Source organism: Trachemys scripta, chromosome 6 (assembly GCF_013100865.1).
Source record: "Trachemys scripta elegans isolate TJP31775 chromosome 6, CAS_Tse_1.0, whole genome shotgun sequence".
In the NCBI taxonomy this organism is placed as follows: Eukaryota; Metazoa; Chordata; order Testudines; family Emydidae; genus Trachemys; species Trachemys scripta.
This window is the reverse complement of record NC_048303.1, coordinates 24,507,361-24,531,718: the sequence shown is the minus strand read 5'-3', so window position 1 is coordinate 24,531,718 and position 24,358 is coordinate 24,507,361. Positions and strand designations below refer to the sequence as shown.

At 42.6% G+C, this 24,358-nt stretch overlaps 1 protein-coding gene across 2 annotated transcripts in view; it reads right to left on the bottom strand.

The window, feature by feature from the left end:
• Positions 1–24,358, bottom strand: part of OSMR (oncostatin M receptor) — a 73,267-nt gene that overhangs the window by 3,509 nt on the left and 45,400 nt on the right. For both annotated transcript variants that reach the window (XM_034774309.1, XM_034774308.1), the window contains exons 4-15: positions 23,672–23,840; positions 17,614–17,901; positions 15,921–16,050; positions 14,549–14,712; positions 12,936–13,081; positions 8,226–8,388; positions 7,247–7,323; positions 6,370–6,592; positions 5,415–5,615; positions 3,649–3,750; positions 2,940–3,119; positions 873–1,037 (exon numbers count right to left, since the gene is read on the bottom strand). In XM_034774309.1, the coding sequence (XP_034630200.1) occupies positions 873–1,037; positions 2,940–3,119; positions 3,649–3,750; positions 5,415–5,615; positions 6,370–6,592; positions 7,247–7,323; positions 8,226–8,388; positions 12,936–13,081; positions 14,549–14,712; positions 15,921–16,050; positions 17,614–17,901; positions 23,672–23,840 (2,008 nt within the window). The remainder of the gene's footprint in view (positions 1–872; positions 1,038–2,939; positions 3,120–3,648; positions 3,751–5,414; positions 5,616–6,369; positions 6,593–7,246; positions 7,324–8,225; positions 8,389–12,935; positions 13,082–14,548; positions 14,713–15,920; positions 16,051–17,613; positions 17,902–23,671; positions 23,841–24,358) is intronic.

Sequence of the window (24,358 nt, the reverse complement as noted above, 5' to 3'; positions counted from 1 at the left end):
CATGCTGCTCAGTGTAAAACGTATGGTTTTCGTGCAATAATCAACACTCCCACTTCTTCTGAGGACAAAGTTGGGGAGTTTCAGCTTGGGTGCACAAGTCCCAAGAGTCAGATTCTGGTGTTACATCTTCAAGCAAACAGAATTACTGGTAAGTAATTACTCTTTTTTTTTTCTCTGTCTAATATGGCCACTGTTAGTGAGCATGGTTCTCATGCAGCGACCCTTCGTTGGTCACATCTAGCATGGGACGCAAGAGTTGGTGGATTTGTAAGCCAGTTTTTCAAACAAATCAGTGTTAGGAAGTCCAGCGCTCTTATTTGCACATAAATTAACTACTTGGTCATGAAAGCAACAGCCAGTATGTGAAATGGTTTATAGTCTTCTATAGGTTATAAAATTAGCTGGAACTAAATAAAATTCCTCTCTCGTACTCTCGTATGGTCTGGTATTTGGAGAAGAGGACCAGGAGTCAGTATTCCTGGGTTCTGGTTTCAACTCTGTCACTGGTTTCATTCTGTAAATGAACCTCAGTGTTATCTGCAAAGTGGGTATACATTTGCTTAGCTACCTTGCAGGGTGTTTGAGGCTTAAATAACATGGCAAAATGCTTTAAATATGTTGTAATGTTTCTAGGTAAAAGGAGCTATACAAGCACTAAAACGTTTAATTTGGCAATTAGTATTATTTGAATGCATCCATTAATAAATACATCTTTTAACTGGGATCTTTCTCAGATCCATTCATCTCTACCTAATCTAATAAACTTTTTTTTTCTTTTTAGAAAAGAAGCCAGCAGTTATAGGTGCTAATTTCCCTTCCTCCTCCCCCCCCCCCCAGCCCCTCAAATACATATTTTCATTTTCAAAACTCACGGTCATGTGGTGTATCTACATATATATAGCCATCGATGGGAGTCTCTCCTCCACCGGTGTAAGCTGTAACTGCCAGTGCATATGTTGTTCCTGGCACCAGGTGTTTCACCATGTATCTCTTTTCTTCTGGGTTTTCTATAGTGTATTTACATAGGACTGTACCATCTATAATCAAAGGAGATGTTACAAACCATTACTCTCAATTTTTTTTTAATGTGCGTTGCCCTTCAGGAAGGGGATGTGCTCTAACTCAGTGGTTCTCGCGTCCCCCTTCTTTGTGTCGATAGTCCTTTACACCCCCACAGCTCCTGCCACACAAGTACATATACTGTTGCCCAGCTCTGAAGGCAGAGCAGAGAGTGGCAGCTGCTGGCCAGGCACACCACTCTGAAGGCAGCACTGCTGCCAGCAGGAGCGGAGAAGTAAGGGTGGCACATTGCTGCCCTTACTTCTCCACTGCTACTGGCAGTGGCAATGCTTTCAGAGCTGTGCGCCTGGCCAGCAGCCGCTGCTTTCTGGCCTCCCAGCTCTCAAGGCAGAGCGGCTTCTCATGCCCCTGCAGAATACATTCCTTTGAGAATCTCTGCTCTAACTCATTACTGCTGGGTTGCGTGGCACCTCTTCTGATTGGACTGGAGATAGCAGCAACAGTGTGTCTGAGAGAGCCAATCCAGTAGGGGACCAGCCACCAACTTCCTGTCCGAAGTCTCTGCTTGTGCCAAGCTACGAGCTCTGTTTCCACTTCCACAATTCACTTACCTTTTGTTAGTAGCTTTTCAGCGGGTTTTGTTTTCTTGATCTGCCTCTGTCCTTTTTTTCTCTCTGCACCCTCCATCCCCCACCCTGCAGCACCTTACTGATAGCTGAGAGGCAGAAATGCCTGCAGTACAAGGGACACAGAGAAACTAGGGCTTGCAATCTGTTCCCACTTCAAGTGTTTCTTAGCCACATCCCTCATCCTCTCCAGCCTCAGTATATCAGATGGTGGGGGGTGGTAAGGCTTTGCTCTTACACCCTTCCTGGGTGGGAATATTTGCAGGTATGTACAGTTACAGTAGTGCCGACTGTTCCACAGTTAATCTTGTTCTGACAGGATGCTGGTGGGCAGGCCCCTGACAGCCCAGGCTCACGCAGACATGCAGCTTTACCTGACACCAGTCCTATCAGAAGAGGGGAATGGACCCACTGGTGTGAATCAGGACACAGTCCATGTTGGAGAAGAGAAATCAACAGGTAAGAATAAACAATTTTTTTTGCATTCAGTGGGAGGGTCTGAGAATTTGGATGCACTGAAATTTTGTCATCTTGAGTAGAGTTCAATGCGGGACAGGAAAATCAGAGACGATATGCCAAGTAGCTCTGGGTCACAAATGCTTAACACAGTCCCCAGGTCAGCTTCACCACTAGACGAACAGGGGAATCGGCCTAAAGCCGGCCCTGAGAGCAGAGCTATGCACATATTCATTTAATGGAATAAGGCAAATGGACCAGATGGGGAATTTCCACAGAGCCCCAACCCTAAAGCTATGAAAACATCAGCACACAAATCGGACCTAACTACCTCTAAAAATCCCCACTCTCATAATAAAACTGATAGCAGCTTCTTCGTCTGTCTTCCAAAAAGAGAATGAGTGGGAATTTTGAAAACTCTGCCAGAACTCAGTTCATAAGAGATGGAAATTCAGTGCAATGCAGGGAGCTGATACTGCAGCCATTCCACCTGTGAAGTGCACTCTGAAGTCAATGGAAGCTCCCTGCATAATGGCCTACAATATGGGGCCCTAAATAATCCTCTGTGTATTAGTAGAGTCCTGCTTCTGTCAATTAAGAGCACTCTACACTCAGTTGTCGAGAAGGCAACAGTTACCTCACTTTAGAGGTCAAAATCATTCAATTTATTCCCCAGTGTGTTGATTTATCTGCCTAACATGTAAGTGTGAAGAACTTTTCAGGAGGTTCCAGTTTATTGATCTCCTGAGCAAAAAATGTGCAGCCTTTCACACATTTCAGTATGTGATGTATTGGATTGATGGATGTACAGCTTTCTGGGTTCAAAGAATCAATTACCTGAAAGAGCATGTTTAGTGGATCCCTTCAAACTGCATTCTTCTTCCATGGTTTTCACATAAACATGATAACCTCTTATGAATCCAGGCTGTGACTCATTTATGGGATAAGAATCCCAAGTTATGGTTACAGTATGGGAAGTCATCTCAGTTATTTCCTCTAGAGGGTTGAGGCTAGGAGCTGGAAGGAAGGAAATTGACAAACATGTTGTTTAATTGCTAGAAAATTTATCTCTTCACTTGGCATTGCTCCTGAATTCCCATCTGTTGTCTCTTGTTAAATTTGCATTGTTTATAAACTGAACAGCATGATTTTCAAATAAAAACTGAACTAAGCCTGTTCTTCCTGAAAGCCTCCTGGTACCGCAAAACATCTGTGGCCCATCTACATCATGCATAGAAACAACTGTCTAATCATAGTTATTGCTAATGTTGTTATAGTTCAGTTTCCCTGACTGGTGTGGACTCTCGTTTTCCTGAGATCTGTACTAACCAAACTGCCTCACAGCAGTCACCAGAGGCTATTTTATAGGGTTTTATTACATGTATGCAATGGGAATGGGGGAAGCAAGCAACATTGTGTATGTCAAACATTGCTTGTAGTTAAGTGCAAGGAGGCAGAGAAAAGACAGTACAGCTACAGAACTCCCCTCTATTTTCATGAGCCCCATTTAGCAAATATGTACACATGTAAAGTGTTTTCAGCTTACCCTGTTCTTTAGTGTACCCAACCTTCTTCCCCAGGAAAAAATCTTCATTAGCTAGAGATCCATAAACCCTGAAGCTGTATCTCACTCCAGGCCTGAAAGCAGCTAGAAAATAATAAAACTGTTTTTAAAAAGATTAAGCTTCAGTAATTTTAGGTAAGAAAACAGAACCACGTTTGATTTATAGAGAGATCTATAATTCATTAAAAATCCTGATCTTGCATCACTGTAGTTACCAAAAGGAGGACCTAGGAAACACAGCTCTTTAGTGCTGGTAAGACAACTGGAGGTGTTGAAACCGAATCCCAGCTAAATTCTAGTAATGCTGACCGCCTGTTCGTGGTGTTTGATCAAGATAGTAAACAAAACAATACCACAGATGGTCCTGATGGACAAACACCTGTCAACGATGGGCTTTACTTGGTCCTGCCTCAGTGCAGGGGGTTGGACTTTGACCTCTCAAGGTCCTTGCCAATCCTACAGTCTATGATTCTGTGAAAGAAAACTGACACACTGGGCAGTTGTTAGACCAAGGATCGGCAACCTTTCAGAAGTGGTGTGCTGAGTCTTCATTTATTCACTCTAATTTAAGGTTTCACGTGCCGGTAATACATTTTAACGTTTTTAGAAGGTCTCTTTCTATAAGTCTATACTATATAACTAAACTATTGTATGTAAAGTAAACAAGGTTTTCAAAATGTTTAAGAAGCGTCATTTAAAATTAAATTAAAGTACTGATCTTACGCCACCAGCCTGCTCAGCTCGCTGCCAGCCCAGCGTTCTGTTCACCTAGGCCGGCAGAGGGCTGATCAGGGCCTGCGGCTGGGACCCCAGACCTGGGGGGGGGTGTTTCAGGGGTCAGAACAGAGGGCTGGGGGAGGGGGTTCAGGGCAGAAGGCTGGGATGTGTGTGGGGGGGTTTCAGAGATCAGGGGAGAGGGCTGGGGAGGTGTGGGGGGTGCAGGGCAGAGGGCTGGGGGGTGGGGGGGGTGCAGGGCAGGGGGCTGGGGCTGTGGGGGTGCAGGACAGAAGGTTGGGTGTGTGTTGGGGTGGGGTGTTCAGGGCAGAGGGCTGGGGGTGTGGGGTGCAGGGCAGAAGGCTGGGTGTGTGTTGGGGTGGGGGGGTTCAGGACAGAGGGAGGGGGCTGTGGGGGTGCAGGGCAGAGGGATGGGTGTGTGTTGGGGTGGGGGGTTCAGAGCAGAGGGGTGGGGGTGTGTGGAGGTGCAGGGCAGAGGGCTGGGGTGCTCGGCTCGGGGCGGTGCTCCCAGCCCCCTGCCATGAGCAGCTCATGGCAGGGGGCTGGAAGGGATATGCCCTGTTCCACCCCCTTCCCCCAGGCTCCATCCCTACCTCTCTCTGCGTCCTCTACGAAGCTGTGTGCACGCTGCCGTTCTTCCCCCTCCCCCTCGCTAGGGCCATCATCTGATTGGCGCAGGGATGGAGAGGAGGAGGGGCAGGAAAACACCACACTGGGGGAAGAAGTGGGGGAGAGGGGAAGCTTGGCTGCCGCAGAACCAAGCTTCTGCCTCCTGCCTCCGCAGGGGAGACCGGTGGGGCTGGGGGTTGGGACCGCGGCAGGGAGCTGCATGCCACTCAAAATCGGCTCGCGTGCCGTGTTTGGCACATGTGCCGTAGATTGCTGACCCCTGTTTTAGACTTTAATAATTGATTTCCCAGAAACTGTTTCCTAAAATTCAGGTGCATGCCACCCAATGCCCTAACAAAGAGTTGCAGCATAAACATCTTAATGAAGAATTGTTCTGCTTTCACCTGAGTTGATGAGACAACTGGAGGTGTTGAAATCGAATCTCTTCCACTGAAAGTCACAATGCTGGGACCTCGGAAAGTTGCACCAATCGACAATGTATCCATCAAATGCATTTGTGGCCTTCCAAGAAATATAAATGCCATCAACTGTGCCATTAACTCTTTCTTCTTCAAGGTCAGTATGATCAACCTTTTCTTCAGCACCTTGGAAAGAATGAACTAAAGCACTTCACAAAATAGTATATCTATCTATCTAGAATATATATCTTTTCTAGCAGGAAGACCTATACTTTAGGTCAAATTAAGATTGGTAGAATTACTATGCTAGTATTGCCATTACTGTACCTGATGACTGGATGCCAGTAAAACTTCAGATTTTCTCTTTTCAATAATGTTTCATCATTATGAAATACTCACCCCTAATAGGGAAAGGACCCTGAAAGTTGATCCCTACCACTAAGAGGCTAATTACTCAAATACCTTCTAGTTGGGAGACTGCATTAAAATCTGTAATATCAGGACCTGAACTGCAGGCTCACAAAACTGGAGCCCGAAATAGTAGGTCATTAGACCCTGATCCTGCCATGAGTTCTATGTAAGTAGGATCCTTGCATCCATATGCAAATGCAGGATTGAGGACCTTGTTGGTTAAACCCATCTGTATTTTGCTCACTGGGATAACCCCATGAATGTACCATATTATATTTGTGGAAACCCTAGGTGGGTGGAAAATGGGGAATAGATAAAGATACAAATACTGCTATTATCTTACAGGCTTAGTGATCTCCATTGATAAACGGTAATAGTTTTCAAACACATCAATGGCAAAACAGTCATTTTAATTCCAAGACTAGATTAATTATTCCATGATGATAAATAAAATATTACTGACTGTAAAATAACTATACAAGATAAGCACCCACAAAAGTTATTTTAATTGGATTGAAGATACACAAACCATTATCTGTCGCCCGGGAGATGATCATCACTGAAGGAAGTGAAGAAGTAATATTGTTCCTTGCTGCCACGCTGACTTTGTAGGAATGGTTATCGATGGAAATTGTAGTACTGTTTTGTAATGCAGAAATGGAGATGTGTTCAGGCTCAGAGGCATTCTCTAACTTTTCCCAGGATATCTCAAATGAAATACTTCCACCATTAGCTCTAAAGTCTGGAAATGGCTGGGAAAAAATGGAAAATATTTCAAGATCTATTTAATCTGCAGCTAAATTTACACTACTACAAATTGTATTTGGCATGATTCTTATGGTAGAAGCTTTTAAGGGTCAGAAGGATACTGTACTTGTGATACTCTGTTTTACAGGGGGGGAAAGAGAGAATTGGTTTTCACTTAAAGGATGACATTAAACAAATGACAATTATTTCCACTTAACCCATATTTTATATGTGCATATAGAAATATTTTTTTAAATTACGGAGAGTTTTGAAATAAGGCAATCTGAAGGACTTGTGTATGTTGTTTCCTATTTGTGCTTATTGAATGGACAATTTAAAAAAGTAGGCTTTCCATTAACTTTTTAAAAAATCATTTTGGCATCCAAACATAACATAACTTCATTTTCTTGGGGGGAAATGGAGGTTCCACTAAAAAAAAAAGGCAACATATGGTCCAAATCCACAGCTTCTTGAACAAAAATCCAGACTCTCTCAAGACCAGTGTAAGCAGTGTGGTGAGTATGGCTTCCATTGTCACAAGAGCAGCACATCATATGGAAAACTAAAATGAGAGCGAAATCTTGCACCCTGCCAGGAAAAATACCCCAGATACTGTGCCAGTCATTTCTGTTCTTAACCATTTCTGTGCCCAGACTCACCTTCCAGAATAAGGTCACATTCCGTCCTCCCCAAACTGGGGTAACTTCTCTCCAGACATCAAGTTTCCCTGAGGGAGCTGCGATCAATCACATAAAACAAAGCTGCTGTATATTGGGAAGGGTGAACTGTCCAAACCTTTCCTAATATTTGTTAAGGAGACCATCCCACCTGCAACACAGCGAGACCCCAAAACTCACCGACCCTGTGCCTCCACACCAAAAACTGAAACTCCCTTGAAACTACAGAAACGACTCCTGGATCATTCCGTGCCAAGCCCCACTTCCCCTCCCTCCCCAACACACACATGGATGTTCCCACCACTGAATGATGCCTCCACACTCAAAACGCACAGCTACTACTATGCCTGTTCAGTGGTACATCAGCACCCACTTCATATCTCACCAGTTCTGATTCATCTGGTGCATTCTGGGCTCTATCAAGCACCAGAAATTCAGATTTAAAGTGGTGGAGACCTAACAGAGTAATAGATTCCAGACAAACAAACAGAACTTTTTAAAGATGTGCTATGCCAACAGTCTGGGGAGGCATAGGAAGAGGGGGTTATAGGGAGGAGGGAGCCAATGGTATAATTCAAGGCAGAGATATCCTAGAAGATAGCTGAAGATATGCTGGGAGTGGCAAAGGGAAGAAGAAGAGTCAACTAGCACACCTCCCTGGTCAGGGAAAAAAGTGATGGGATTGAGTTTGGGACAAGGTTCAGATAAAGCACCTGGAGTTCTGAAACCTTATCTGGTTTCACCTGAAGCTCAAGTTGCACCAATCAGTCTGTTCTGTGCACGTGTGCACATATTTTAAAATGGTATTGACCCAATACCTGCAGCTCTTAGGCTTGCTTTTCCTCTCCAGCCCCATACACCAATGACAAGGAGCTGGCTGGTATTTCCAGACGGCGAACAGCAACTTGAAGAGCAAGTTTCAGCCTCACCCCACTCCCCCGTCCCAATGGACTGAACTCACCTGCTTCATTTGTTCTGAATCTTAGAGTTTTGCTCCATTCACTCCATTTCCAGAAGTGGCTAGCTGCACCACAGCGCATTCTAAAGGCATAATTGGTGAAAGGCAGCAAGCCACCTAGGGTGAGGTGTGGATATGAATTTGACTCAACAACTGAACTATTGTGCTGCAAAAGCAAAGGAGAAATGTGACATGGTTAGGGTTCAGACATCTATCATGAGAAAGAGGTTGTTGGCTGAGATTCAGGATGTCTTTCTGTCCCCCGCTTCAATCAACAGCACATTTATTACATCTGCCTTGTCAAGTTTGACCCAATGCAGAAAATTATGTGGAAACATGCTGGAAAAGTCAGAGTAGGCCCAAATACATGGACATATGGGAGGCCCACAAAGAGCTCTATTAACCCCTTTTGTAATGCTGTCGATAGGAACCCTTCATGTTGGTCTGCCAAAATTGCTACTTAATTTTTTATCTATGTAGGTTGAAAAAGGTGTAATTAGTGAGACCTATTTCTCCCACTTCTGCCTCTGGTGCTTCTGCTGGTGTCCATTTGCCCCCTTCTTTTATCATATATTTAAAATATCTACCTACATGGACCTCCTTACTAGGATCAGGTAAATAGGATTATGTTCTGGACACGTACATGCCATTGGGATATTAGTATACACATGTTCCACATTGGACCCTCCCTTCAGGTGCCTCCCCCCACTTGCTACCATCCTCAAAAGGATTAGGATGAACCCTGCCCAAGATAAAGTGGGTCTGCAATAGGGACCCCATGTTTTGTATAGTCCCCTCCTCTAAACTATCATCTGTGATCTCCCGCAGCTGGCACACTTGAGACAGAACAGCCACTGGGAGATCTTCAGGGAGGCCTGTCCATCTACACGTCCTACAAAAGTGGAACACTCCTGCTTGTGCTTTACTTAGAGAGGCAAGCTGGGTGAGGTAATATATTTTTTTTTTTTATTGGATCAACTTCTGTTTGTGAGAGAGACAAGCTTTCAAGCTTTACTTGTCCTTTAATACTCTGGAGCTGAGCTGCCCCTGTGTGGACTGCACCATAGGGAACCCTAGATCAACTTGTGAAGAACTGACAAGCTGAACACTCACTAAAGTATGTGGAACAAGGTTATGGACTCTGCTGCAACCTTCCTCCAGGTCCAGCAGGCTGAGAGGGGTCAGGAAAGCCAGAAAATTGAATGTTCACACAAGTCTTCATGGACATCAGCTATACTACATGCTGTAGCTGCACAGACTCCAAGCTGTAATTCAGGACATTCTGCCCCCTACACACAGGCCTCTACCACTGGAATGGAAGCTGAAATCTCCGTTTCCTCCAGTAATATAAGGACTTATAAAGCCTCCTGCCAGTACATGGTAGCAAGCTCTTACACACTGCAGCAAGTCTACATTCTATCCAATAGAGGGCAGTAATGTATATGCAAACTAGTCAGCATAATATATCTGGGAAGTCTAAATGCCAACTGCAACAGTTCTTTAGTCACAGAGACATCACAGTCATCAGCAGAACCGCACAATGAGGCTGCACAGACTTCCCTGGTCGTCAGTAGGAAGAGAATTCAGGATCACCTGTCCCAGAAAACACAGGCCTCTACAAGTTGTTAAATTACTTATCCATAGGCTTGCCAGAATGCAATTTTAATTTTTTGTAATTTTATTCAATATTGATGTTTAAACACTTTTTACAATTTTTATCTATTTAAATTTTCACAATTGTGCAAAATTATGGGCGGGTCAGACAATGGGAGGGTCTGTTAGGACTGCCCCACCCAACCTTGGTTCTTGCTCCCCAAACAGAAAGCAGAAGGCCAGAGTCCAAAGTGCAGGCAATGCAATGTTTATTGGGGTTAACAAAAAAGCATATCCACTGCTCTGTATCCTTTCGCCTCCTTTTTAGTAGGCTTAATTATACCTGTACTGTATGCCCTGGTACCACCCCTTACAATTTATGGTCATGTTCTGTTTTGGAGGGTCTTGAGTCTGGGGGCTTCGGTACCACCTCTTTTGTACTGCGTGGGCGGGGGAGGGAGTGAGGTTATGTACTGGGCAGGGCCACCTTTTCTTTGGCTTTTAGTGTTCCTTATACCTCTTCCCTTGCCCCTCCCGACTGGTTGCTTGATCTTGTCTTGAGAAAGGAGTTGACTCTGACATATCCTGATGGTTTTCAGCTCCTCAAACTTTCACATGGCCAAGCCTGAGCAATTTACTTTGTTTCCTAAGCTTTCTGCATTCTCTCCTTTTGCCATTGCTATTCATACAGCCATTTTTTCCTGTGTCTCAGGCTCACAAGCTACAGGGCATCATCTTCCTTTCCTGCTCCTCATCCAACCAGGTTGCCACTAAATCTTGTTGCTATTTGCTCCACAACATTTTAAAAACACTTGTCCATGGCCACATTCCTTTCCCACCACCCAGACACATGCATCTTCCTCACCTGTAGCCTCTATTATTGCTTCTCCCAAGATTTACAGTGACTGGAAAGTGAAAGTTCAAACCGGAAACAAATGCTGATTTTTAAGTGAGGGTGATTAACGACTGGGACAGCTTGCCCGTGGATGTCTTTCTACACGTTTTGTTCTAATTCAACCATGTTGAGCTAGATGCAGAAATCATTGGGTGAAATTCTATGGCCTGTGTTATGCACAAGGTCAGACTAGATGACAACTGCAGTCCATTTTGACTTTAAATACCTATGAATTATGCAACTGCTAAGATTCTCTTCCTCACCTGATCAGACCACATCACTCACTACTAAAGTCTCTCCATTGGCTCTGTCCCAACCTAGCTCTTGAATTTCATCTCTCATCTTGCTGCTCCCACAGAGACAGCCTCAATAACTTGTTTGTTTTCAGTCGCCTTTGCAGTGGTGGTGTAGCCGTGTTGGTGGCAGGATATAAGACAGACAAGGCAGGAGACATCTATTGGTGGTGTGATACTCTGGTTATCTTCTCTAGACACGAGGAAGAGTTCTGTGAAGCCCAAAAACTTGTCCCTTCCACCAACAGAAGTCTAATAAAACCTCACCCACCTTGCTGCTCACAATAGAATTTCATAGAATCATAGAATATCAGAGTTGGAAGGGACCTCAGGTCATCTAGTCCAACCCCCTGCTCAAAGCAGGACCAACCCCCAACTAAATCATCCCAGCCAGGGCTTTGTCAAGCCTGACCTTAAAAATCTCCAAGGAAGGAGATTCCACCACCTCCCTAGGTAACCTATTCCAGTGCTTCACCACCCTCTTAGTGAAAAAGTTTTTCCTAATATCCAACGTAAACCTCCCCCACTGGAACTTGAGACCATTACTCCTTGTTCTGTCATCTGCTACCACAGAGTACAGTCTAGATTCATCCTCTTTGGAACCCCCTATTCAGGTAGTTGAAAGCAGCTATCAAATCTCCCCTCATTCTTCTCTTCTGCAGACTAAACAATCCCAGTTCCCTCAACCTCTCCTCATAAGTCATGTGCTCCCCCCCCCCAATCATTTTTGTTGCCCTCCGCTGGACTCTTTCCAATTTTTCCACATCCTTGTAGTGTGGGGCCGAAAACTGGACACAGTACTCCAGATGAGGCCTCACCAATGTCGAATGGAGGGGAATGATCACGTCCCTCGATCTGCTGGCTTATACAGCCCAAAATGCCATTAGCCTTCTTGGCAACAAGAGCACACTGTCGACTCATATCCAGCTTCTCGTCCACTGTAACCCCTAGGTTCTTTTCTGCAGAACTGCTGCCTAGCCACTCGGTCCCTAGTCTGTAGCAGTGCATGGGATTCTTCCATCCTAAGTGCAGGACTCTGCACTTGTCCTTGTTTGAACCTCATCAGATTTCTTTGGCCCAATCCTCTAATTTGTCTAGATCCCTCTGTATCCTATCCCTACCCTCCAGCATATCTACCACTCCTCCCGGTTTAGTGTCATCTGCAAACTTGCTGAGGGTGCAGTCCACACCATCCTCCAGATCATTAATGAAGATACTGAACAAAACTGGCCCCAGGACCAACCCTGGGCACTCTGCTTGATACTGGCTGCCAACTAGACATGGAGCCATTGATCACTACCCGTTGAGCCCGACGATCTAGCCAGCTTTCTATCCACCTTATAGTCCATTCATCCAGCCCATACTACTTTAACGTGCCAGCAAGAATACTGTGGGAGACCATATCAAAAGCTTTGCTAAAGTCAAGGAATAACAGGTCCACTGCTTTCCACTCATCCACAGAGCCAGTTATCTCGTCATAGAAGGCAATTAGGTTAGTTAGGCATGACTTGCCCTTGGTGAATCAATGCTGACTGTTCCTGATCACTTTCCTCTCCTCTAAGTGCTTGAGAATTGATTCCTTGAGGACCTGCTCCATGATTTTTCCAGAGACTGAGGTAAGGTTGGCTGTCCTGTAGTTCCCCGGATCCTCCTCCTTCCCGTTTTTAAAGCTGGGAACGACATTAGCCTTTTTCCAGTCATCTTTTGTCTCTCACCTGGTCTCCACCAACACTGACAGCCTCAAAGGCCTGAACATTTCTCCTAGAATGTGATTCGATCACACACACACGTGTACATTTGGCCTTCCACCTAGTAAGGGCCAGTGGTTCACCCACCCACTACTCATGGTATTAAAAACCATGAAACAAATAGACTATACTCCATATCCAAAACCAGCAGTTGCTTGTCTAGACTGAAACTTAAATTTCTTACCAGTTCCACTTGCCCACTTGGGTGGCGATTTTCCATCTGACATAGCAGCTTAATTGCTTTGTGCTTAGGCTGCATACTCCAGTATAAACTGACTTCTGTGGCTTTCATATGTTCTACAGAAAGGTCAGAGGGGGGAGATGGATGAACTGCCAAAGGGAAAGATAAGTTAGATTCTGAAAAACTTGAACTCAAGCACTTTCAAAATGTCTTCATTGAGCAATAAAAGTGATTACAAGGCTTAGTCTAGGATTTCCTCATTACATCTCTCCCAGTGGGATTCCAGGCAGAGGGACATATGTATTAGTAAAAATAAGTGATGCTTTTAGAAATTGGGTCTTTTATTGTTTATCTACTGCTCTGGGGGCTCTGAGCCCCAGAAATAGTTCACTGGACTAGGAGCCAAAGACTTGCAGTTCTATTCACCACTCTTCTATTGACTGAATGTGAGCAGGTCAATTAAACTTTCTGTGGCTCAGTTTCTGCATCTGAAAAATGGGCCTACTGCTATTCATCTTCCCTTGTTAAAGTCCTTTTGAGATCCTCAGAGGATATGTGCTCCATAAGGAGTAGTAGACTAGATGGTGTCCAAATCTGACCCTTGAATACTTCCATTATTGATACTGCAGAGCTGGAAATGTTGGGTGTAAATTTGGTTTTGCTTTTTTTGCTAATGTTGTTAAAATCAGCAAAAAATCTACAGCAAATATCTGTAGTGATAGAAAAATGGCAGGACTTGCCTAAAAAGACTGGTTAGAAGAACACTCAAAACGTAAAGCTTTATACCATCAGAAAGAAACATCTAGTATTGTTACAAGAAGCACCTACAATTCCTAGAACTAAAAGCAGTTGGAGAAAAGAAACTCATTTTCTTGTGTTTTCAGTGTGTTTCCTTTATGCATTTGAGAGCATTTTGGGTATAGTCAATTGTTCTGCTTTACTTATGGTAAATTGCTCTTCTTGTCTCATGCACTAGCATGATGATACTACTGTCATCCACTGCTCATGGGTGGCATGCGCTCACTCCCTCAGACTCTGTAATAATGTGTTTACCACTCAAATGTCACTCATAATGAGGGAATCATTCAGTTTAGTCTCAGTTATGTCCATCCCACACAAATTTGGTGTCCTCTCCCTTTTGTTTTTGAAGATTTACATCAGAAACATGCAACTGTGGTGTCAAAGTTCTGTACGCCAAAGGAATGATCCCACAGCACTTTGTTTCCTGAGTGGCTCCCTTTTTTGTGCCCCTCATTTGGGCCCTTTGTTGCACATCACTCCTCACATTTGGACATTTGGCAGATTCTGAGGCCACAAAAGGGATAATTTTGATCACTTAGCTCTCAACCTGGAGATCAGACTGTGTTCATCGGTAACAGCAGCTGCAAAACTGAAACTGAAGAGGGAGCAGGCAAGTGCGGGCACAGAGAAGATGGGAATCAGGGCAAGCTGGGAAGGAACAAACATATTTCTAGCTTTAAATCTGAGAGCGGTTTTCAGACAATTCTGCCTCATAGAGAAATAGGAGGGGTGGCCTCAGAATGTTTGCTGGTGGTGATCTTCAGCCTACCCAAAAGAACCTTCAAAACATCAACAAGGAGCAGAAAAATCCTTACCTCTTTGAGCTACATCAAGGACAAAATTAGCACTTCTCTCTCCTAGAGGGTTTTGGGCAGTCAGTGTTAAGTTGTATATCATCTGCTGGTCTATGGCCCAAGAACAATGGATGGGTTCTAGATACGTTACTGTTTCTTGGTAGCACAATGTTTTTTGGGAAAACCTTTCAAGAGAAAGGAAAAAGACACTGGTTTATTTTTCTTTGGTTTAAAATGATAAATGCTGCAGAAGTGCAACAATGGATTCAGAAACTGTGATGCCTACCTAGAACAGAACTAAAACTTAAATAAAAATACAGCTATTGTATATGCATAATTCTCCATCAACAAATGTAACAAATAGTAATTTCTATTATATTTTAAAAGAACTGTGGTATAAAGGAGGGTACCCAGGAATGGTTTATTTGAAAAGCAAAAAGCTTTCAGAAGTTGGTAAGCAACTGTGGCTGATTATCTAATGAGGTTGGGTGATCTAATAGTTCTTTCTTGTTTCATGGGCTGACTGTTCATGCCACTCAGTATTCTGCAGAAGAACTGTGGGGACAGAGAATTGGATGAATTCCCAATGTTCTTGCTGTTGACCACAGAAAAATTTCATGGGAGTTAAATACTAAAATTCTGACCAATTCAATTCTAAAATGGCCTTATGCAAGACGGTTCAGTAACAGCCCATCAGTATTTTCAGTACTGTTGGCTTTTCAGCAGAGGTTAAGCTGTTATACAGTGTCCTGAATGGATTGAACTCACATGCACAAACTTACTCAAGTCTATAACTGTTTGTAGGATCCAGGCCATAGAACACTGATGCTTTCCAGACTGTCCAACAACAACCCTAATCTTAGGCAGGGCTAGAAGTGAGAAAATGAGTGTGGCTCACTCTGATTAGAGAGCTTGGCTCCTGGGCTGTCTCTGACTACCACGAGGTGGTGGGAACAGAATGAGCCATCCAGCCCTTTTGACAAAATAGTGAGTAAAGGAGAATATATTTCTAGGACTCACTTCGACGTTCAAAAAGCTTTGACAAAGGCCCTCACAAGAACCTATTAAAGAAAATCAGTCAGTCCTGGTTAAGGAGGTAATTTATTAGTGTGATGGATCAGAAACTGGTGAGGAGAGAAAACGAAGAGTGAGGCTAGTTGGTCAGTTTACAACATGAGAAAGTGTTATGGTGGGTGCTCCAAAGTTCTTTGCTGTAAACCTTTGTTGTTTGAATGTATTGCTTAATGATCTGGAAAAGGGTGCAATTTCTTATAGCATACAGAGAAAAATACTTTAATAGATTCCAAGGGCAGAAGGGACCATTAGATCATGTTGTCAGACCTCCTGTATAGCACAGGCCATAGAACTAATTTAATCAATTGAGAAAACTTACCTTTCAAACAAGTGGTATTTTGTTGAATGAGGCCCATAAAGATAGGTATTTTCTCCTGGATTCCAAGTACAAGTTAATGTCTCCATGTCCCGAGTGTCACAGGAAAGATCTTTAGGCTCATAAGGTGGTTCTTGTAATTAAAACCAAGGAGAAGATCAACATGACAAATGTAGCAACAGCTACATAACATTTTTGCCTTTAACTAACGATTAACATGTACAAAGGAACAGGAGTACCTGTGGCACCTTAGAGACTAACAAATTTATTAGAGCATAAGCTTTCGTGGACTACAGCCCACTTCTTCGGATGCATGTACAAAGGCTGGTTGACTACAGGCATTATTATTTCAATTGCACTCAAACAAAGACCGCCTCAGAGAAGAAAGCAGACTAAAATGTACTGTACTCTGAAAGATCACTGTACTCCAAACATGTTATTTATGTAAAATAATGATCTATCCAATGTTTAGGGCATCACCCAACTTAAAATTTACTTCTGTACTTGTAGGGGAAAAGTTTTATGCTATGCTAGTATTGTGCACATTCAGGCTGAATTCTTAGGAGACCATATTGGACCAGAAGAAGAGCTGTGTAAGCTCGAAATCTTTTCTCTCTCTCTCTCTCTCCAATCTTGTCCAATAAAAGATCTCACCCAGCTTGACAGTGGTTGCTAATTCAGTGTTGTTGTAGCTGTGAGAGTCCCAGGTAGGGTGACTAGATAGAAAGTATGAAAAATCAGGACGGGGGATGGGGGGTAATAGATGCCTATATAAGAAAAAGCCCCAAATATTGGGACTGTCCCTATAAAATCGGGACATCTGGTCACTCTAGTCTCAGGATATTAGAGAGAGAAGCTGGGTGAGGTAATATCTTTTACTGGACCAACTTCTGTTGGAGAGGCAAGCTTTTGAGCTTAGCTTCAGACCTGAAGAAGAGCTCTGTGTAGGTCTACGCTACAGCAGCACATCTGCACTGATGCAGCTGCACCGCTGTAGCGCTTCTAGTGAAGACGCCTTAGCGAGAGGCGGTAGTTATGTCCGACAAAGTGCTGACCACCCGGGCGCTTAGATCAGTATAACTTGCAACACTTGGGTGTGGATTATTTACACCTCTGAGCGATGTAACTTTTACCGAAGTAATTTGTAGTGGAGACAAAGCCTGGGAAATGTATTCAGAGTGTCACAGCTAAATACAAGGTAGAACAGATTGTTTAGCATAAGTAGTTAACACATATTTCAAGAGACTGTTCAAGGTGAAGTGGCCTGTTAACACCCCTCCAGTTGGAGGAGGAAGGCAGCTGCAGGGGAAAGGGAAGGGAGGGGAGTAGATTACTGTAATGAGCCATAAATCTAGTGTCTTTATTCAGTCCATGATTTTTAGTATCTACCAAAGTTATTAATCTAAGCTCCCAGGTTTATCTGTTTGCTAAAGCATTAATAGGTCTTGGGATTAATCCATGAACCTCTTTTAGTCAAAATCTACTTGCACTCTTTACACTTGAAAACAAACTTTTCTTCTCCGGAATGTGTAATGCGAGGGCACAGTTGGAGCCAGTTCCTCAGCTGGTGTCAATAGGCATAGCTCCACAGAGGCCACCGGAGCAATGTTAATTTATAGCAGTTCAGAACCCACCCCTTGAACTTTACAACCCCTCCCAGCAACAGAAAGAGACCTTAAGCAAAGAGTGTACTTACTGCCCACAAAGAGAAGTGTTGCACTGTAATTTTTGCTTCCTTTACCAGAGATGTTACAAAAGACAGGAATGCCAGGTATTTCTGCATGCAACACCTTATTCATAGTAATCACCATGTTTCGCTGGCTTGTGTTTGAGCCTGGGTAATAATAATCAGTGTAATTAAACATAATATTCAAAATTCGGCTATCTTTGCCTCCAATGCAGCAAAAAGTGACATTTGAGCCTTCCTCTACAACTTTATCTTCTGGGAAGATGTATGGTGTGTTGTCATCTGAAGTATCTAGGCCTGCAAGATACAAAAGAATAAATCTTTTCATTTGAATGTTCTTTCTTTATGCCGTGGAGTCTCTTATGAACAGTCTACCCCATGACTCGATAGCTGAGAAAGCACTAGAGATAAGTTTTCAAAAGGGTACTCAAGATAGGTGCCTGTGACTTTGAATGCATAACTAGGCATTTGCACACATCTGGTAATTGTACCTCAACTATCCACATGCAGACATCTATTTGTACACCCTCATGTGATGTTCTCCCACTTCAGTCCTACTTAAACCCATAAGATATAAAACTTAAGTGGTGCATGAGACTTTGTACAGTGGTGAATTTCACCCCCTAGGACCTGATCCAGAACCCAATGAATTCAATGGAAAGGCTCCCATTAACTTTAGTGGGCTTTACATCTGGCCTCTAATGCGGGATTTGTATATACGATTTTGCAAAGGCAAGCTGGGATGCTATATGTGAACATTTGTTCCTTAATGACCAGGAAATGTCCAATGTTAATTCATAAATGGATCCCTTATGGTTTCAGTCTAACTAGAATAAAAAGATTTCATCCATTAAAAGGTGAGTTTGAAAGGCTTTTTATCTGCCAAGACCCAAGTTAAGGGCCCTGTGCTTCTCCTGCTACATTTGGTAACGTTTCTAGTATCTAAATCCAAGCAGGACCTGTGCAAACCTGAACCAGTGCAGATAGTAGTTCCTTAACTAAACCGTTTAGTCATCCTTTCAAAACACATTTTTAAAAGTCATGTAAGTTCACCAAAAATGATGCTGTTCCAGTGAAAACAGTCAATCTGAAAGAGCTAATCACTGCCTTGTATTCAGTCAATTTTTCCTGTGTTCTACGAATAAAGTTCACAGAAGTTCATTCGGAAGTGACATTAGTAGTTGGTTTATTACTAGTGTCTCTTGTCCTTAATATTAATTATGATTGCCAGACACAAACCTGTGAGAAACTAGTTAAGATTATAAGTCTGTATCAAAACTTTAAAAAAACAAAAAACAACTTCCTGGAGAGCTGTAGTTGAAATCCTAACCCCCATCCTCATCCCTTCCACCCCCTCCCCTAATTAAATGATAAAATATCTAAAAACTCTAAATTACGGTTACCCTTTTTCAAAAATGTGGAAATATTGAAGTACAGAGTTAAGGGGTGAAATCCTGGCCTTTGTGAAGCAAATGGGAGTTCAACCATTGACTTCCATGTGACTAGGAGTTCACCAAGGCAGCCTAAACGATTGTGGCTCTAAGTCCCAGAAGCCTTATAATAGAAACCTTTGTGGCACCTTAGAGACTAACAAATTTGTTAAATTTGTTAGTCTCTAAAGTGCCACAAGGATGCCTCGTTGTTTTTGCTGATACAGACTAACACGGCTACACCTCTGAAATAGAAACCTTGTTATAACCTTAGCTACAGAGTGGCTTCTGTCTGTTCATATTAAACTAGTACATGAATGCAGAGCCAAATCAACAATTGTGCATTAGGGAAAAAAATATAAACTTCAGAGAAACATTAATACCGGTAACTCGTGGTTCTCAGTATTAGTTTATATGAATACTACAGCCTAATGACAGTGAAGCAAGAATCACCAGTGGTTAATTTATGCCCCACATTAACAGAACACATGATGCTGTTACAAAGTTGAAATTGTTGAAGTGATTCTGCACTGAGTCCAAGAATTATTATGCAACAGCTTCCGAAGAGACATTGCCTTCCCAGAAGAGCCCTAATCAAAGGAACAAGTCAGACTTCAGTGGTAAGGATATTATAGCTTCCTTGTTTACTACAGCAGCATTGCAAAGGACATTCCGGATATACCACAAAATAGGACTAAATTTATCCTCAAAGACTAAGGCCTTGTCTACACTGGCACTTTACAGCGCTGCAACTTTCAGCGCTGTAAAGTGCCAGTGTAGACAGTGTACCAGTGCTCTTCTAGCACTGATGCCGTGACTACACACCCACGTTAAAGCGCTGCCGCGACAGCGCTTTAACGTTGCTAGTGAAGACATGCCCTCAGGCTGCGTCTACACTGCACTTTCATCGTTAAAACTTTTGTTGCTCGGGCGCGTGAAAAAATTACCCCCCAAACGACAAAAGTTTTAATGATGAAAAGCACCAGTGCGGACAGCACTTCATCGGGAGGTGACACTCTCCCACCAACGAAGCTACCGCCCTCCTTGTTGGAGGTGGTTTTATTTTGTCATCAGGAGAGCACTCTCCTGGCAACAAAGAGTGGCTACACCATGGTCCTTACAACAGCGCGGCTGTAGCGGCACAGCTGTGCTGCTGTAAGACGTGTAGTGTAGACATAGCCTAAGAGATCCTGGAGTTGTACAACTCAATTGCCTTCTAGCCAGGTATAAAACGTAATTTATATAACTTTACTGAAACTAAAACTGAACATATTTTAAATACATGATTTAATATAATCTGGATTAACAGCATTAAAAATTTCCTGTAAAATAAAACCATCATATAGCATGAGGTTTTGCTAATTAACTTATTCAATACTTACATTTCTCATTTCCTTCAGTAGAAACTTTTAAATTAAGAATGCAGGTAAGAAACCTGCCATTCAACCAGATGCCCAACTCATGATAACATTCTCATCTCATATAGTCTTTTTCTTTGAGAATAAAAACCACACTCTCAAAACATATAAAAGTCTATTTTAAATTTAACTCCATTTATTGTGATCAGAATCCTACTGACTTTATCCATGTGACTAGTCCCAGTCGACAAAGGCTGCAAGACTGAGCCCTTTAGAGGGAATTCCATGCATACGCGTTTGTTTTCTAAATAAAGTTAATGAGATCTGTACCACTTTTCACAGTTTTACTACTTTTATGCCAGGATTGGTGTTAGTGAGCAGGTTGTCTCATACTTTATACTTTGCAATTGTATTGTAGTTTTCATCTGAGGATCTCAAAGCACTATACAAAATGTAATCAATCTTCATTATCTCCTGTAAGGAAAGTGACCCTTGTTCTATCTATGCTACAATTGGATAAAGGGAAGCACAGGAAGGTGAAGCATTTTGTCCAAGGTTGCATAGCAAATCCGTGACACAGTTAAGAAAAAAAGAAAGCTATCTTTCTTCCTTGATTGTATACAGTAATACTCTATCTGTTTTAATTTGCTGACTACAGTTTTTCTAATGAGATTAAACAATAGTTGGAAGTTTTATCATTTTTCTAGGACAGTAAAAACATTAAAAACAATGCACTAAATGAAACAATTGTTCAAACCTAGAGGAAACTAGGGTGATAAGTAATAGCTAACGTGAATTTGTCAAAAACAAATCATGCCAAACCAATCTAATTTCCTTCTTTGACATCTTTACAGCCTATTCTATAGTGGGGAAGCAGTAGACACAATATATCAGGAAGGTTTTTGGCACACTCCTACATGACATAGTCCTAAGCAAACTAAGGACTGTGGTCTAGATTAAATTACTATAAAGTGGGTGCACAACTGGCTGAAAAATTATACTCAAAGAGTAGGTTTCAGAGTAGCAGCCGTGTTAGTCTGTATCTGCAAAATGGTTTGCTGTTAAGATGGGAGGATGTATGAAGAGGGGTCCTGCAGAGTCTGTTCTGGGGCCAGTGCCATTTAGTATTTTCATTAATGATTTAGATAATGAAGTACAGAACATATTTATAAAATGTGCAGATGCAACAAGCTGGAAGGAGTTGGATTGGAAGACAGGATTAGAATTGGTCTGAAATCAACAAGATGAAATTCCATGAAGACAAGTGTGAAATACTTCACTTAGGAAGAAAAGGATCTGTGGGTTATAGTGGATCACAAATTGAATACAAATCATCAATGTGATGTAGTTGCAAAAAAGGCAAGTATATTGGTATGTATTAATTTGAGTGTCATATGTAAGGCACAGGAGGTAATTGTCCCAGCACTGGTCAGTACTGTGTCCAGTTCTGGGCACCACATTTTCAGAAAGATGCGGACAAACTGGAGAGCGTCCAACAAAAATGGAAAAAGGGCTGGAAAACCGTATGAGGAAAAATTGAAAGAACTGAACATGTTTATTCTAGTGAAGAGAAGGCTGAGGGAGGAGACCTGATATCTGGTTTCAAATCTGTCATAAAGAGGACAGTGATCAATTGTTCTCCATACCCACTGAAGGAAGGACAAGAAGTAAACATTCTAGTTTGCAACAAAGAAGATTTAGGCTAGATATTAGGAAAAACTTTCTAACTATAAGGATGTTGTTGTTGTTCGTCCTTCGAGTTCGAAGATGACCATGATATTACTGATTGATTTGGTTTCTGTGAACACATGATTGTCTGATCAGTGCAATTTGAGCTTTGAACTGTCTGTAGCACACTGAACAAGAGATTGGGTTACTTGATTAACTTGTGGACATGCTGGGACATTACTTGATTGGGTTACTTGATTAACAGTGGACATGCTGCTGCTGTGAGATTTATGCTGCTGGCACTTCTGCTCTGCCTCAGTAGTTCTCCTCTACTCAGACTGATGCTCCAGTATGGATGAGACTTTGCCAGGTAGATGGTCATGATCATGACGAAGATCTTCTCAAAACTCTGTTGAAATGCCCCAAGGACAACTTCAGGGAGTCTTTGAAAAATTTCTTCTGGCCTCCCTGAGAGCATTTTCCCTACTTTAGTTCACCATAAAAGATCTTTGGCAGTTGCTCACCTGACATTCTGGTGACATGGCCTACTCATCTCATCTGTGATTTCATCAACAGAGTATGGATGCTTAGAATACCTGCCCGTATGAGAATCTCGCTATCTGGAACCTTGTCTTGCCATCTTAACCTTATCAGTTTCCTCAAACCGCCCATGTGAAAGTGATTCAGCTTCATAACATGGCATCTATACACCATCTAGGTTTTGCATGCATACATCAAAGTTGCAAACATGATACCTTTGTAGACCTTCAGTTTTGTTTGTTGACTAATCCCTGTGCATTCCCACATATTGTCTGCCAAAGGCCACACTTGCTTCGGCAGTTCTGGCATTGGTTTCACTATCAATGTGAACTGCATGTGACAGTGTATTGCTGAGGTAGGTGAACTTGTCCAATGCCTGGAGAGTTTGGACATGCACTGTGATGATAGGCTCTACATAAGGCTTTTTTGGAACAGGCTGGTATGTCACTTCTGTCTTCTTGATGTTGATTCTGAGACCAAAACTGTAAGGATAGTTAAGCACTGGAACATGTTATCTAGGGAGGCTGTGGAACCCTGCCATTGGAGATTTAAAGAACCCAGGTTAGACAAACACTTTTCAGGGATGTGCTAGGTATACTTAATCCTGCCCCAGCACAGCGCTGGGGGGTGGGGCAGGAGGGAAGGCAGAGGAAGACTAGATGACCTCATGAGGGCCCTTCCACTCCCACATTTCTATGGTTCTATGAAACAGTACAGACAAGTACAGTAGAACCCCGTTTATCTGACCCTCCCTTAACCGGCTCTCTGCGTTTACTGAACAACCAGGACTCCAAGGCCAGAAGCGGGTGATCTCTCCTGTGGCCACTAGATGGTTCTGCAGCATCACATTTTCCCATTCTCTGGTTTATCCTGATTTTTGCTTGTCTGATTTAGTCAAATTAGATCAGATAAACGGGGTTCTGCTGTATTAGCAGTATATTCTAAAATGGTCCACTGATGTTGCATAGCCACTGCTGACATGAACTCCAATATTTTACTGGTTTTACACTAGCAAATTAAACCACAGCATTAAATCAGCAAGGAAATATCCCAAAGTCTTGCTTTGCTTACCCAGCACGGTCTCCCACTGACTCCAACGACTCCAGATTTTAGGGAATCTTTCATCATTCACCATGCTCCTGATTCTTACAGAGTGGGACATGCATTCCAAAGGTAATTCTGAATCCCAACTCCAGTGCAGAGTTTTATTCAATTTACTGAGAGTTGTGTTATAATACTCCTAAAAACAAACAATAGGTAAGTTTGCTATTCAGGCAGAGTATGCGGAGTATGGTGAACAAAAACACATGTAGAATGCTTAGTTTGGAATTGGGTTTAGCTGTTATGACATAAGATAGGAGTTGGTGTTACCCCGGAACTGACATTCCTGCGTGTGCCCCAGAACTTGACAGTACGACAGTCAGCCATGTTGTACGTTCAGCCTCTGCCAGCTGAAAACCAAACATCACATAGCTAGGAATAATCTTGGGCCTTTGTGAGACAAGGTCAGACAGCTGCATGCTTGTAATTTGTTAATCAGAATAAAAAAATAAAACAAATTATAAGAAGTATGTCAATCACAACCTGGGTTTTAGGTGCCCCTGACATGTTGTTGTTGTTGTTGTTAACTAAAAATATTTAAAATGTTTTAAAATAATAAGTAGTTTATTAAAATTTAAAAAATTGGTAACCCAGTAGAGGTTGTTATGCAAACCACTAGGAGTCACTATAGGTTATGTGCTTTGTTAAAGTTAGCTA